The sequence below is a fragment of the Pseudonaja textilis genome, chromosome 1 (assembly GCF_049901715.1).
Source record: "Pseudonaja textilis isolate UNSWEBS1 chromosome 1, rPseTex1.2, whole genome shotgun sequence".
NCBI classification, from domain to species: Eukaryota; Metazoa; Chordata; class Lepidosauria; order Squamata; family Elapidae; genus Pseudonaja; species Pseudonaja textilis.
This window is the reverse complement of record NC_141990.1, coordinates 269,863,751-269,878,712: the sequence shown is the minus strand read 5'-3', so window position 1 is coordinate 269,878,712 and position 14,962 is coordinate 269,863,751. Positions and strand designations below refer to the sequence as shown.

Here is a 14,962-nt window from a genome sequence, read left to right as displayed (position 1 = left end):
ATTTTCTAGCATCTGCACAAGTCCACCACATATGGTAATATGAGCCAGGTATCTGATGACATTTCCAACATTTTTTGGATTTGTTCTTGAACATTCTTGCTATTCTTGTCAGGGGAAAATGCCACCTGTAAAACATTTAATACAAATTTTCTTTATATGCTGTTGACATTGTCATTTTATAATTTTGAGACCACAATTTTTGCCATTTCTCTAAATCAATCCCATATCCAAAATTCTTCCCCCAAGCAATCATAGTTTCTTTAACTTGTTCTTCTTCTAGTTTAGTTTCTAATAAATATCCATACAATTTTTTAATCACCTTTTCATCAGTACCTGTCAAAATCTTATCTAAGTCAGTCAATTTGTCATAGAATCCTTCTGTTTTGAGATCTTTATCATACCTTGAATGTATTTGCACATATGAAAACCAATTCATCTTTATACCTTGTTCCTCTAGATTTTGCAGTTCACCCTTTTCATTCAATATTTCCCCATATCTAACTGTTTGTTCCTTCTTATATATTATAGGATAAGAAAACGCTTCTATAGTCGATAACCAGACTGGAATTTTCAAATAACATTGTCTTTTAATCTTCTCCCAATTTAACCACAAAGACTCCCGTATCTGGTGTTTTCTAATTCCATTCAGTATTTTTATGGTAGATTTAAACAGCCCTCAGTTTGAAACCATCCACGTCTTACTTAGAGCATAATGGATGCCTTTGCATTTAGATAACACAGTAAAATTGCCTTTCTAAAATGTTGATAGCAGATGGTTTCTTAAAAGTTCCAGAAGGGATAGAGAGAAATTACTTGGATATTTGTCAGAAAGGGGAGGCAGAATGGCACAATAGAATAAAACAAGGAGATAAAAAAGATGAATAAAAACTAAGAGATCTCCTTAATATTTTTGAACAAAATATTAAGTCGATCTTAGTTTTTATTCATATTTTGGAACTAGGAATTGGCATAACTTCACAAGCAAAACTTACTTTATCCCTGTATAATTAAACCGATTTAAGAAGAAAACAGTAATAGGAAGTAGTACTTCTTCATTTCTATTCTGAATGCAGCTCTCTGAGCACTACAGAAATACTACCAGCAAAGCATATGCATGCTGACGTCTCTTCCACGTTATTGGTCAAGGGGTAGGACTGTCAGAAATAAAAACTCAATTTCCCAGCATGCAACAAGGGACTGTGAAACGAAAACTTATCGGCTAGAGAATTTCCCCTTCGTTTCCTTAATGAAAAAACAGCTCTCTCCGGATCATGGAATCAGGCAGTCAAGAAATCAGGTAGATATATATATGATTTGGCAATAATTGATTTGCAAATCTTACTTAAGTACAAGACGTGCTTCTAAAAGAATCCAAATAATTATTAATTCTGAAATGCTAGTTTGAATTCATGCAGAAATTAAAACTACATACTTAGAGAGCTGGGAATAAAAACATAGATGGAATAATACATTTATTAATATTATATAATAAATAATATAATTATACTAGCGAGTAAAAGTGAAGGAGTTCCAGAAATACAAAATCAGTCACATGACACTTGGAAAAGCAGAAACTGAATTAGAAAGTGAAACTTAATTGACAAATAAAAGTTTAAAATATAAACCTAATTATTGTTTAACCTTTTTTCAATACAATAGCCTTGTTGCAACATTGATTACTGCAGTCATGTGAATACAAATATTTTTGAAACGGGCTGCATGCAGTCATTTGACATGAAGTGTTGTGCAGATGTATGAGTTGAAGTGGTCCAAAGCTGCTTAGGGTGCAGAAGTTAATTATTTATTCACATTTCTCTATTTCAATCAATCTTATGCTTGGTAGCAGTGCCAGAATATTTTCTATGTGTGTATATAATGAAATCAGCACCTCTTGATTTATTTATAGTAGAATTAGTGTTACTTACAGTGAGAAAACATATATTTTACTGCCCTACAACAGTTTTATTTTTGTTTTGTTTGGCTGTTTATACTGTTTGTCCTCAGTGTGAAGATATATGATGCTTGTTTGTTTGTTTGTTTATCAACCATGTTTATATAACCACCATTGATCCTGGGCAGAATAAAATAAAAAACAAAAAAAGGTATTAAAAACACAATGTTAAAAACATGAAGTGAATTACTTCATTGCTTAATTTTATAAGGAGCATTATACCATCCTTGGACAAGTGTTTACTTTACTGGTTGAGCTGACTTTTGCAGGCTTGGATACTTGGGAATTGGAATAAGTAGCCAATATCTGCTTAAAGAAAATAATCCTTTTGAAAATTTAAAATGGAAACCATAAGAATGTCTTCGTTTAATTGACTTAAGTTTTCTCGGTCAACTGGCAATAAAGATTTCACTTGTTTTGGAATAATATTGATAAACTGAAAGTAATTCATTCTTTCAGATATTATGTGTAATGTAGAATCCATTTCTAATGTAGCTGCTTAGTGTGACCAGTATGCAATTAATACAGGCAATTATTTCAGAACTTTCAATTATATGCATTAGAATAAGCTTGTTCTGTTCTGTATAGCTGCGGGGAAAATAATCTTTGTTTTTTTACTATACATTTTAGAAATGTTATATTTTCTTGTATAGTGTTCAAGATGAGACTGTGGATAAAAGATGTTTTAAGACATGCAAGCAAATTGCCTTTTACAGGTAAAGATTATGAATATTTTGTTATCTGAAAATATTGTATTCATATAACATCACAAGGTATGGCACAACTGTCACTGAAGAGCGATTGCAGCAATATATCTTATAGTGCGAAGTTTGCATTGAGGGGAACTTTATAAGGGCTACTACATCTGTGCTGCAAAAAAATCCATATAATCTCTACATGGCAGCAAAGAATATCATGTATTTATTCATTAAATTTCTACACTGCCCATTTTATCAATGTGATTCTGGATGATTTACAATGCAGATACAAAAAAAAACCTTAATTTTTGCTGATGTTTAGTGGTGGTCCAGTTTTTGGGTGGCCAGGATCTTTTAGCTCTAATTTGCTTCATTAATATAATTAATCCCTTTATATATTTCCTCAAATGCCAAAGCCTCCCAAGACAGGTTTTAATCAAAACAGCTATGAAATATACAATAAAGCAATTCTCAAACCAATATAAAATAATAACATAAAAGTATTTTTCAAACATATAGATTAGAAAGGGGGGAGAGGAGGAAAAAAATTTTCCAGCCTTCACACCGAGAAAGCTTTTGGTAGAAAGGTCTGAGCATCTGAGAAATATTATATCATTACAGCTACCTCAACAAAGTATAGTTCTAGTCTTCCTGTAGAGTCCGGTTTCTGATGTGATCTACCTTGTAGGGTTGACATTTCCTAGTAGTTTGCTTCGCACAGTGGCAACCGGCTGCCTTTTGAATGCTTCTAAGCAGGATATACAGACATATCTCTTCCCATCTTCGTTAACCTCACAACTGGTATTGCAAGGGCTGGCAAGACAAATTGCAAGTTAGTAGTATACCTGTCTGATTTCACAAATAAATTACATGCCGTGGAAAGAAATTCTTCCTTTTATTCTTTTTAAATGTCCTTCCAATCATCTTCATTGGATGGTTCCTCTTCCTAGCATTTTGAGAAAGGACAAAATACTTCTGTCCACTTTTTCCATGCCATGAATTACTTTAAAACCCAGGTGTGCTTTCTTTCTAATCAGAGTGCCAGATATCATAACTGATGCTTCTAGTCAATAATCAGATTTCAGTTGCCCTCCCCTGCACTTTATCCGGTGCTGTTTTATTATTTGTCGAATAATCAGAACTCTATATTCCATACTTTTTTTTATTCAATTTGGATGGCCACCTATTACAAATAAAAATAAGATGAAACTATAACAAAACATGCCTTTTTTAATATTGATTTGAAATTATGTAATTTAGACCAGTTGGTCTAAATTTAATCAACTCTTTGAATATGATCGCATTCTCATCTATAACATGGGTAATATAAAATTTTATATTCTTTTTTGGATACATCAGGCGTCAGAAATGTTTATGTCCTGGGAAGTCCCCATACCAAGCCTTACTGCAAACTGTGGAACTATCCAACAGTAATGTCAAATTCCAAATTTTCAATGAAGATAGCAAGGTAAGAGTATCTCTCAGTGTTTGATCAAAAACATGGATGCCCAGTTTGCATATAAAATCAATCTATCTTTTTGATCTGCTGGATGTTAGATAAAAGGGTGGGATGCAAATATTTTTACTACTGTTCTGTGGGCATGGCTAGGTGGGCATGGCCATGTGACTGGCTGGGCGTGGCTTCTTTTTTTTGTGCAGCAAGACCCCCTCCCCCCGCTCCTTTTGTTTTTTTGCCTCCTGGGCCTCAGGAAAGCCTCCTGGGCAAAGCAGTAAGACAGCGAGGGAGATGCCAGCACATTTGATGTTGGAACAGCCGATTGTTTGGGGAAAGAAATACCGGTTCGATTGAACCAGTAGCTGTTTTCTTACTACCAGTTCAGCTGAACAGTAGCATTTTTTACTACCGGTTCACTCGAACTGGGCCGAACCAGTAGAATTCCACCACTGATTAGATAGTATGTTACATGATGTTGGGAAGTATTTAAATAATTTTAGCTAGTATTTATTTAGCTTTGAGAACTTTGCATGACAAAGGTGTGGGGCATGACAAAATTATGTAATTTTTCAAAAGCTTCTCCTTCCATAATTAATGTAATATAAATTATTTTATTTGTCAACCAATTTATTTTCACTCTTTCAAATGTTTCTGCCATGAAGCTAGGTAAACATACAGGTAGTCCACATGAACTTATTCAGCGACCTTTCAAAGTTACAATGGTGTTGAATAAAGGAGGTGGTCCTCAAAGTTTCAGTCAGAGCCCTCAAAATTCAAACACCCCTCAGACCCCCCTGGAATTACGAATGCCTTTTGGCCACCCACCTATCTATTACAGCCAACTGCCACAACACCTTGCCCACTCCATTGCACCCTAATGCTGTACTGACCAAGGTCTCTTTCATGTTGCTTTCTTTCACGCCAATGTAGACAAGATTCCACTTGCTCCCCATCCAGGGCCTCTAGCCGGGGCCTTCTTTTATGCCCTGCCTTGGTCCTTCTTTCATAAAAGAAGCCCAGCATGTGAAAGAAGGCCCCGTCTATGCTGGTGTGCACACCATCTTTTTGAAAGTCATTATTTCTCATCATGCCTAAAGCAAACACTATGGTTGGATCCACGTTTGTGTTAAGCCAGACAACAATTTATTTATGGGCTTAGAAAGTGGTGGAAACCTATATATTATGTCTGTAAGTCAAAATTTATGGGTTATGTTAGGAAACCCAAATATTAATTTGTTCAGTATGGTTGAACAGATCATACAAATCAAATCAGTACTTAGCTCTGAAGTTAGAGATGTTTCTTAAGTCTACTAAAACCATGAGTGGTGCCTTCAGCAGATCGTCCTTTGCCCTGATTAATTGCAAGGTGAATATTACCATGGGTAATATCAATAGTCTAAAACGTTTCAATATTTTAATTATTTTTTTACTTATTTTAAAACTTGTAAGCTACCCATAATCAGTTTATAAGGGAGGGGGTGACATAAAAATAGGTAGGTAGGTAGGTAGGTAGGCAGGCAGGCAGGCAGGCAAGCAGACAAAAATACAATGCAATTCAATAATATCTATTCAGATTGTTGATCAACTGAATTCAGTCATGCTCCTGTATGAATATGTAGAGGATCATAATATTAAACACTTAGAATAATGAATGATATAGCTATTTCCGTTTAAGATGGTCGAAAAGCAAAGTTTTCAGTGTGAACTTTCTTGCTGAAAGCAGTTTAGAATGCCATTAGCTACAGTATTTCATTATTACTGATTTGCTTCTAATCTGTTTGGTAGCAAACACAAATAAGATTCTTTTCAGTAGAGAATTTACAGTATGTTGAAAGTGTCTTTTTATTATTTTGAATAAATAATAAAAGAATAAGAAGAAAATTGATGTTTTGTGAGAAATTGGTGTTTTGTCTAATATAGCATTTTAGTATTCTCTAATCCTTTTCCTGTGTTTATTCAATTACTAGGTAACTCTTTCAGTAGAAGTGTATGAAATAGAGGGCAATATTTTCAGGCTTAAAATTAATGAGGTAAATCCACTCAAGCCAAGATACGAAGTCCCTGATGTTCTCATAAAGGAACCAGCTAGCTTGAGGTAAGTTATGGGAAGTGATAGCTTAGATCAGATATAGATTGGAAACAAGTCCTCTTTTTGCCACTGGGGCATTTATGTAAGTTGAGTTTTAGCTCTCTAATTTAGAAAAGAAATATCAGGAGAATTATTTGAAGGAATATTGTGTCAGGTATTTTACTTCATATTGGCTAAATGTGGACCTCATATTGGGTCTTCATTCAAATAAATATTGTTTATTATTGAATAGTACACATAGCTAGTAGGGTTTTGTAGGATACATCTCTGTTCTTCACGTATAGTACAAGAGTTTTTTTCACATTAGCATTTTAGTACCGGTATTTTTTTTGTCCTATTTAGCACCACTGTCATTTAAATTGCTTTAAATAAAATGAAATTCACTTCCTGTGATCTTAAAATAATATTTGGAAGGACCCACAGGAAAGCAGAATCTGGCATACTTTAATTAATTATTCATTTATAGTATTGCAAAAATGATCTCATCCACTAGTACAGGGGTTGCCAACCTTTTAGACCTCAGGGACCATCAAACTCATAATTTTAGATCCCAGGGACCACTAACCGGTTCTGTGAGTGTGGCCTAATTTGTGGGTATGGCTGGCTGGGCATGGCTTGTATGTAAATATTATAAATATTTATATAAATATTGCATTTTATTTTTATGAAAAGAGTAACTTTTACCCAAAATCAGGCAAAGCAGGCAGATTGAGTTGCTCACAGAATCATTCAGTGATCTATCTATCTGCCATCGGCTAGCTCAGTCTCTCAAATTTGCTTGCCGTGAGTCTGCACTGAATTTGCTTGCAAGCGAACCTTCAGTCCTAAGGGAGTTTTAGCTGTGTTGAGCCGAAGATCTAAAGACTGTCTAGAAAGCAAGAAATCCAACCATTTCTTGCTTCCTAGCTAATCTAAATCTCCCAGCACAGCAAAACAGATGATGGTCAGAAAAAGGAAAAATAGCAATTTAGCAGGCAAGTTTACCTGGTAAGGAGTGAGTGGCTAGGGAGGGTTTTCGCGGGCCATGTGGGCAGCGCAGCCTTGTGTTTCAGCGCAGCCTGGATTAATTGCTTTGTGGGGGTGCTCTGGGGGTGAAATTTCTCTGCGGCCCACCAAGATTTTCTCACGGCCCACCAGTGGGCCACGGCCCACCAGTTGGCGACTGCTGCACTATATGTAGTGAGGAACTTTTGTTCTTTCCTTGTATTACAATTTATAATTTTTATTTGCTTTAACATATAAAGAGAAAAATACAGAAACAAAAAGAGGACCAACTAGAAAACTAACCAAAATACCCACATTATTAATCATATAGGAAACAGCTCTGTTATTAAATACAACATTTAAGCCTGGGTACGCTGAATAATCTTGGTCAGTCTTCCTATTCAGCTGATAAAACAATGCAAGAGCAGTTTTTCTGTCATAACCAAATGATTTTCTATCTATACTTCATGCTTAATTGATAGCTTTTTTTTAAAGAATGTTTAGCCATTCCCAGTTGCAATATGCTTTTTTCTCTTTTTAAATGAATGTGGCAGAACTGTCTGGCACATATATCCAAAGATGTAGGAATTTATTTCAGAAGTGCATATTAACAAAAAAAAAAGGCACCATGAGAGAGAAGGAGAAGGAGAGGGAAGGAGGGAGGGAGAGAGAGAGAAACACATTCATAAATGTGTTGAGATAAAAAAATTGATTGATGTTTGTGGAACTTAACAGTTTTCAGATTTGCTATTATTTGTAATTTGAACAAAAAAAATATTTTCTTTACTCCAGTCTTTTTCCTTTTTCTATTTTAAAGGCTGAAAATATCAGAGAAAGATGCAGGCAAATTTGTGCTGATAGGTGCTGAGCAAGACCAGCAGATTCATATAATGGCAAAACCTTTTCAAATACAGCTTATTTCTAAGGATGAAATTTTACTGAGCATGAATTCCAATGGCCTGTTGTATTTGGAACACCTGCAGTCGCCACCTCAAAGCAGGTATGATATTACTTCAATATACAAAAGAAAAGGAGGGAAAAAAGGAAAAGGAACAAACGGGGGAAACCTACAGAAAGCAATATTAGTATCTGTGCTGATCTATCTAAGTACAGATCAATTATTGTAGGTTGGGATAATTAACATTATTATTCTAAAATATGTTTTTTGTGAGGATCTGCTTGTAATTGTACACTGAAAACTTTTGATTTTTAAAGGAAATCTACTTCACAAGAAAAGGAAAGTGGATTGGCAGACCCTTTTAAGGTACATTTAATCTACTGTAGATATATGGATTTTTGTCTGGTCAGTTTGTCCAAGGGACAAATCAGTCCTATGGTGGAAATAATAAGTTTTGATTTTAACATTATTTAAACAATAATAATATGAATCTGGAAAGGAAATGAGGCAGTTACCGACAGTTACGAACTAGGGCATGGTCTGAATTGTACAGTGATTTCATTGTAGAATATTGCTTGGAATTAGCTGTAACGCAGAGCTAGATTGGAAACTGATTGCATTATTACACAATGCTAAGTTCTGTTGGCTAGTCCATGACAGAGTTACATCTCTTTTCCTTTTATCTAAGGAAACTGAAGAAGATTTAGGTCACTGGGAAGAAAAATTTGGCAAATTTTTAGACATCAAAGCTAATGGTAAGTGGCTCAGAAACCACCATTCTTTTTCAGTTCTGAATTTGATCAGTTTGATCGAAATCTCATCAGTTTTTATGTGAAAACTTGAATATCATGCAAATTTGGGTCATTTCCATTTTTGTAAAAGTAATTATAAAAATATTGTGGATCATTGCTTGCTTCCTTGGAATATTGAGGATAAAATGCTGCCAATGTTTGCCTGTTGTCTAATAATTGAAAATGTTATCCTTTCCCTCAGTTATACTAATATATATTTAATTGCTTTTGGGGGGGAGGGTTCTCTTAATTTTGATATGTTATTTGCTCAATTAATATAGCTTCACATTTCATGTAGTGTACATGATTTGGGGTAATTTCCAGAGTTGAAAGCAAAGAAACCCAGAAATAACCAAAACTATAACAATGACTATTAACATACAAAAACCTAATACGGGAGATCCACCTCATTGATATTTTTTCAGGCTCCAGTACTAGCAGATCCCCAGACCAGATGGTACAGCCATTTCTTCATACTCACATGCACAAACAGGTATTCACACCAGTCATGCAGTTTTTGTTGGGTGGGGGGAGGTCCTAGCTGGCCACATGGCTTGGCTCACTCATAGGAATCAATTATTGCAATTGCCTGTTTTATACTGCAGTTTAGATGGCTTATATTTAACCTTTGGCTGGGGGCTGCACAATCTGCCTTTGTAGATTTGGACTAGGTTGCTTGAATCCTTAAAATAGGTTTCCTTTCTAAATCCTCGTTCTGTGTCCTCACAACGAAACATTGGCACAATTTTTCTCTATATTATAGTAAGCCACAAAGAGCCTTAGTGGAGGTTAGTATTGAATGGGTTGCTCTTTCATGCTGCCCTGTGTTTGCACTACCTCACAGTACTACTCTGTCTTAATACAGGTCCTAGCAGTGTAGGTTTAGATGTTTCTTTGCATGGATTTCAACATCTCTATGGAATACCTCAGCATGCAGAAACCCTCCTCTTGAAAAATACCAGGTAATGAAATAAGGATCAAAAGATAGCAAAATTTTCTGAATGTCACCATAGCTCAAGACTTTTGGTCCAAGATCTGGGCGCTTTTGGCTACTAACAGTCATAGCTATGCCAAATTAATGATATAACATGAAATGAATCCCAACATTCTCTGTGTTTCACATTCACTACCAGGAGGAAGTAGCACAGCAGCCTCTCTGCTAACATCTAGAACCGGGGTCCCCAAACTTGGCAACTTTAAGACTTGTGGACTTCAACTCCCAGAATTCTCCAGCCAACTGCTGGCTGGAGAATTCTGGGAGTTGAAGTCCACAAGTCTTAAAATTGCCAAGTTTGGAGACCTCTGACTTAGAATATCACACAGCACTCCCTAGACAGCACTGCTAATCCATTCAACTGATCCTTTCCTGAAAGCCAGAGTGGAGCAATAGTGAAAGTGCTGGATTAGGATAGGGAAAGACCAAGACTCCTATTTCTTTTAGCTGTGGAGGTTCATTGGATGACTTTGAAAGTCACTTTTTCTCTGCCTAACCTCTCTCTCAGGTTTGTTGTTTAGGGGAGAGGGCAAAAGAAGAGAAGGGAGTTCTGTGTGCAATACCTTCTCTAGAAAGAATTGACTTAAAACCTAATGATAAATAAATGTTTCCAATCAGCTTCCGCTCCGCTGGATTTTAAGCGCCTTCCCCATTTACTGCAGCCGTTTAGACTCAGACAGCCTTCATCACCCAGGCATTCCCATAGCTTCTGTTTTTCTTGCTTCTTGCTCCTGTTCTCCTGTTTTCTTCAACCTAAAACCTCAGGGCAGTCAATTTGCTGAAGGTGACCTTTTGCTTTCTTTGCAGTCACAATGTTTTCCCAAGCGTTACACTCCAGATAAATGTTTTCTTTCAAATATCCTTGCAAGTCCCAAAGGTGCTTTTCCAGGAGGCAACTGGATTTTCTTGTTTTTTTTCTTTGAAGAGGGTTTGCTTTTCATCGAAGACGTTTCTTCTGCTCTGATTGGATAGTGGAGAATGGAAGGATCCAATCAGAGCTGAAGGAGCGTCTTCGACGAGAAGCCAAGTGTCTTCAAGAAAAAAAACAAGAAGGTCCAGTTGCCTCCTGAAAGAGCACCTTTGGGACAAACATGACCTGGATGACTGATAATATCCATAGACTATCCCTTGCAAAAAAACAGAATCGAAGACATGGTCAGTCTGTTCTGCCTTTCCCGTTACATTCACTGTAGGATTCAGCGCTCAGCAAAATGTATGCAGGTGATGATCCTTGACTAAACCATTCGTTTAATGAACTTTCAAAGTTAGAACGGCACTGACTTATGAGCATTTTTCATACTTATGACCATTGCAGCATCCTTGTGGTCACATGATCAAAATTCAGACACTTGGCAAACTGGCCATGTGATCACCTTTTGTGACCTTCTGACATGCAAAGTCAATGACAAAGCCAGATTCATTTAACAGCCATGTTGCTAACTTAACAGCTGCATGGATTCACTTAAGAACTATGACAAGACAGGTCATTACATGGAGCAAACCTCACTTAACAACTCTGTTTCTTAGCAATGAAAATGTTGGGCTCAACTTCGGTCATAGATCAAGGACTACCTGTAGTATGCAAATACTTTTATAAAACCTACACAGGCCTAGACATGAATAAGTTTTCACAAGACATAAGGGGGCTACATACAATTCCAAGATTGCCATCCTAAGTATATTTGCTAGGAAGTAAGTTGTATAGAACAGTTTTTGTGACTTATTTCTGAATAAACACATGTATATTTGGATTGTCGTTATTAAATCAAAACAGTTATGATCTCCCTGATAACCAGGGTTACAAGGCTAGCCAACTATAATTTGACAGCAGCGCTGCCTGTTCAGTGGTGGGATTCAAAATTTTTTACTACCAGTCTGGTGGGCGTGGCTTGGTGGGCATGATGTGATGTGGTGGGCGTGGCTTGGTGGGCGTGGCAGGGCAAGTATACTGCAAAATCCCCATTCTCTCCCCACCCCACTAACCTGCTTCCCAACAAAAGAAGACCCAGCCGATCAGCTGGGACTTGGGAGGCAGAGAATAGAGTTGGGGGCAGTCAGAGGTGGTATTCCCCAAACTACTCAAAATTTCTGCTACCAGTTCTCCAGAACTGGTCAGAACCTGCTGAATACCCCCTCTGTGCCTTTTGCAGAATAGCACAGAGTATGAACAACGTTCACCCATGCAGTGACACGAGATATTGGTGACGGATAATTTCACTAAAGGATAGAATAGAATAGAATAGAATAGAATAGAATAGAATAGAATAGAATAGAATAGAATAGAATAGAATAGAATAGAATAGAATAGAATAGAATAGGAGTGGAGTGGAGTGGAGTGGAGTGAAATAGAATGTAATGGAATGGAATGGAATGGAATGGAATGGAATAGAATAGATTAGAATAGAATAGAATAGAATAGAATAGAATAGAATAGAATAGAATAGAATAGAATAGAATAGAATAGAAGTGGAGTGGAATAGAAATAGAGATAGAAATAGAAATAGAAATAGAAATGAAATGGAATGGAATGAAATGGAATGGAATGGAATATAATATAATAGAAGTGGAGTGGAGTGGAGTGGAGTGGAGGGAGTGGAGTAGAATAGAAATGGAATGGAATGGAATGGAATGGAATGGAATAGAAGTGGAGTGGAATAGAATAGAATAGGAGTGGAGTGGAGTGAATGGAATGGAACGGAACAGAACAGAATAGAATAGCTTTATTGTCATTGCATTCCACAAAAACAATGAAATTTGAAAGCTACTCCAGCACAGTGCCCCAAACACCACATCATAATCATACTACAGAGATAATAATAATAATAATAATAATAATAATAATAATGATGATGATAATAATAGGACTAAATCACAAATGCACTGTTTGATTCAAGACAATTACTGTATTGGAAAAGAAACTGTGCTATTAATGTGCTATTTATAGCATAAAACACCCTTTTCTGTTTTGTTGACCTCCAGTTTTTAATAAAACACCCTTTTCTGCTTTTATAAAACACCCTTTTCTTTTGTTGACCTCCAAATACATAGGATATCTATCTGTATAATCTCTAGCTGGCGTTATTTAGTATAATTTGTGCCGCTTCCATACAAAAGCATATCTCAAACCAATTTAAGAAACACGATGTACACAACAGCAATATGTTAATAGGAAGAGGTGGTACTCAATATTCCGTTGTGTCATTATCCAGTTTTGCTCATCCATTGTTGAAAACTAAAGAACATACAGGTAATCTTCAATTTATGACAACAATAGAGCCCAAAATTTATGCTATTAAATGAGAAATTTGTTAAGTGAGTTTTGCCCCATTTTATGACTTTTCTTGCCACATTTGGTAAGTGAATCATTGCAGCTGTTAAATTAGTAACACAGTTGTTAAGTGAATCTGGCTTTCTCGTTGACTTGGCTTGTCAGAAGGTCACAAAAGACAATCACATGACTCCCGAGACACTGCAACCATCATAAATGTGAGTCAGTTGTCAAACATCCGAATGTAAATCACGTGACCATGGGAATGCTACAAAGGTCATAAGTCACTTTTTTCAGTGATGTTGTAACTTCGAACTGTCACTAAATGAACCGCTGTAAGTCAAGAACTACCTGCATTTCATTATACCCATTCAGGTTGGGGACTTTTTTTGATATTTTAAGGGTGCACAAAATGACAGATGGGTTATAATAAACAAAAAATAAAAATACATGTATTGCTAGGGTCAAGTTGTCTATGCAGTATTTGTTCATTTTTTCTGCTGCAAAAGATCACAAGGCATCCTATGGCTTTCTCACAGCAAGCAGTATTGTTCTTTTTTGGAAAAACTCACTCTGCTGGTGATAAAAGAGGTCATCCCTTTGGAGTCATTCATGATCTTTCAAGGGTTCTTTCGATTGCACTACTAAATGCTAGTTTTGCTCACAGATCTCTTCGGTAATTAGGGTGAGCCATCTGTAGGATTGCTAGACCCTCCACCAAGATCCTGAAAGGTCCAAGTGAAGTGGAAAAGCCAGGATGAACTACACAGCCATAATTGGCTGAATGAGTTGCTCCAAAGAACAAGAGTACCAGAGGTAGTATTCAGGAGGTTCTGATCAGTTCTGGAGAATCAGTAGCAGAAATTTTGAGTAGTTCGGAGAACTACTGACTGGCCCCGCCCCATCTATTCTCCGCCTCCTGAGTCCCAGCTGATTAGCTGGATCTTCTTTTGTTGCCCTACACAGGAGAAAGGAGCTGGAAAGCAGGTTAGTGGGATGGGGAGGGAATGGGGATTTTGTAGTATCCTTCGCCTGAAATGGAGTGGGAATGGAGATTTTGCAGTATCCTTCCCCCTGCCATGCCCACCAAGCCAGGCCCACCAAGCCAGGCCCACAGAACCAGTAGTAAAAAAAATTTGAATCCCACCACTGAAGAGTACCCACTGTTGCAAGTAGCCTCACCATCAAGTTGATATGCCATGTGATATGTTGTGAGCGAGCGAGAAGAAGGAGGAGCAAATACAGGCATGTTGCATAAAATGGCCTCAGTAGATGAATACTGAAAGCCAGCATGGTCGATTCAACAGAGATATAGAAAGTTAGGATATAAATCCAAAGGGCTGAGCAGATGGACAGATAATCAGAGTCAGACTCAGCAATCTGCCACATTATGCACTAAATATTATGATAATTGAAACATCAGGACAAAGAAAACTGGTATAAACTATTACTGTGGACAACTTATTTCTTAGTACCATAAGGCAATTGTGGCACTATAATGTCCTGTTCTTGCACTGGATGACATAAAATAATATCTCTACAAGCAATTTGTTTTTCTTTGTATTCCAGTGATGATGATGTCTACCGGCTTTATAATCTAGATGTCTTCGGATATACCATCCACAGCAAAATGGGCATTTATGGTTCAGTGCCCTTACTCTTAGCACATAAGCCTGATCAGACAGTTGGAATCTTTTGGCTAAATTCCTCAGAAACATTGGTGGAGGTTTCTACCAAAGCTTCAATGGAGGTGAGATGCACTATGTTCTGCATGGAAGTATAGCTACCTTGATTAAGAATTAATAACATTATAAAGCATCTTCCAGCCACCTG

The 14,962-nt window shown here is 36.8% G+C and overlaps 1 protein-coding gene across 1 annotated transcript in view; it reads left to right on the top strand.

The window, feature by feature from the left end:
- Positions 1-1,179: 1,179 nt before the first annotated feature.
- GANC (glucosidase alpha, neutral C) overlaps positions 1,180-14,962 on the top strand; it is a 30,038-nt gene continuing 16,255 nt past the window's right edge. Inside the window, exons 1-9 of the mRNA XM_087921777.1 lie at positions 1,180-1,297; positions 2,605-2,667; positions 4,009-4,117; positions 6,073-6,200; positions 7,996-8,178; positions 8,394-8,442; positions 8,765-8,831; positions 9,733-9,829; positions 14,699-14,879. Of these exons, the coding sequence (XP_087777903.1) occupies positions 1,272-1,297; positions 2,605-2,667; positions 4,009-4,117; positions 6,073-6,200; positions 7,996-8,178; positions 8,394-8,442; positions 8,765-8,831; positions 9,733-9,829; positions 14,699-14,879 (903 nt within the window). The 5' untranslated portion in view covers positions 1,180-1,271. The remainder of the gene's footprint in view (positions 1,298-2,604; positions 2,668-4,008; positions 4,118-6,072; positions 6,201-7,995; positions 8,179-8,393; positions 8,443-8,764; positions 8,832-9,732; positions 9,830-14,698; positions 14,880-14,962) is intronic.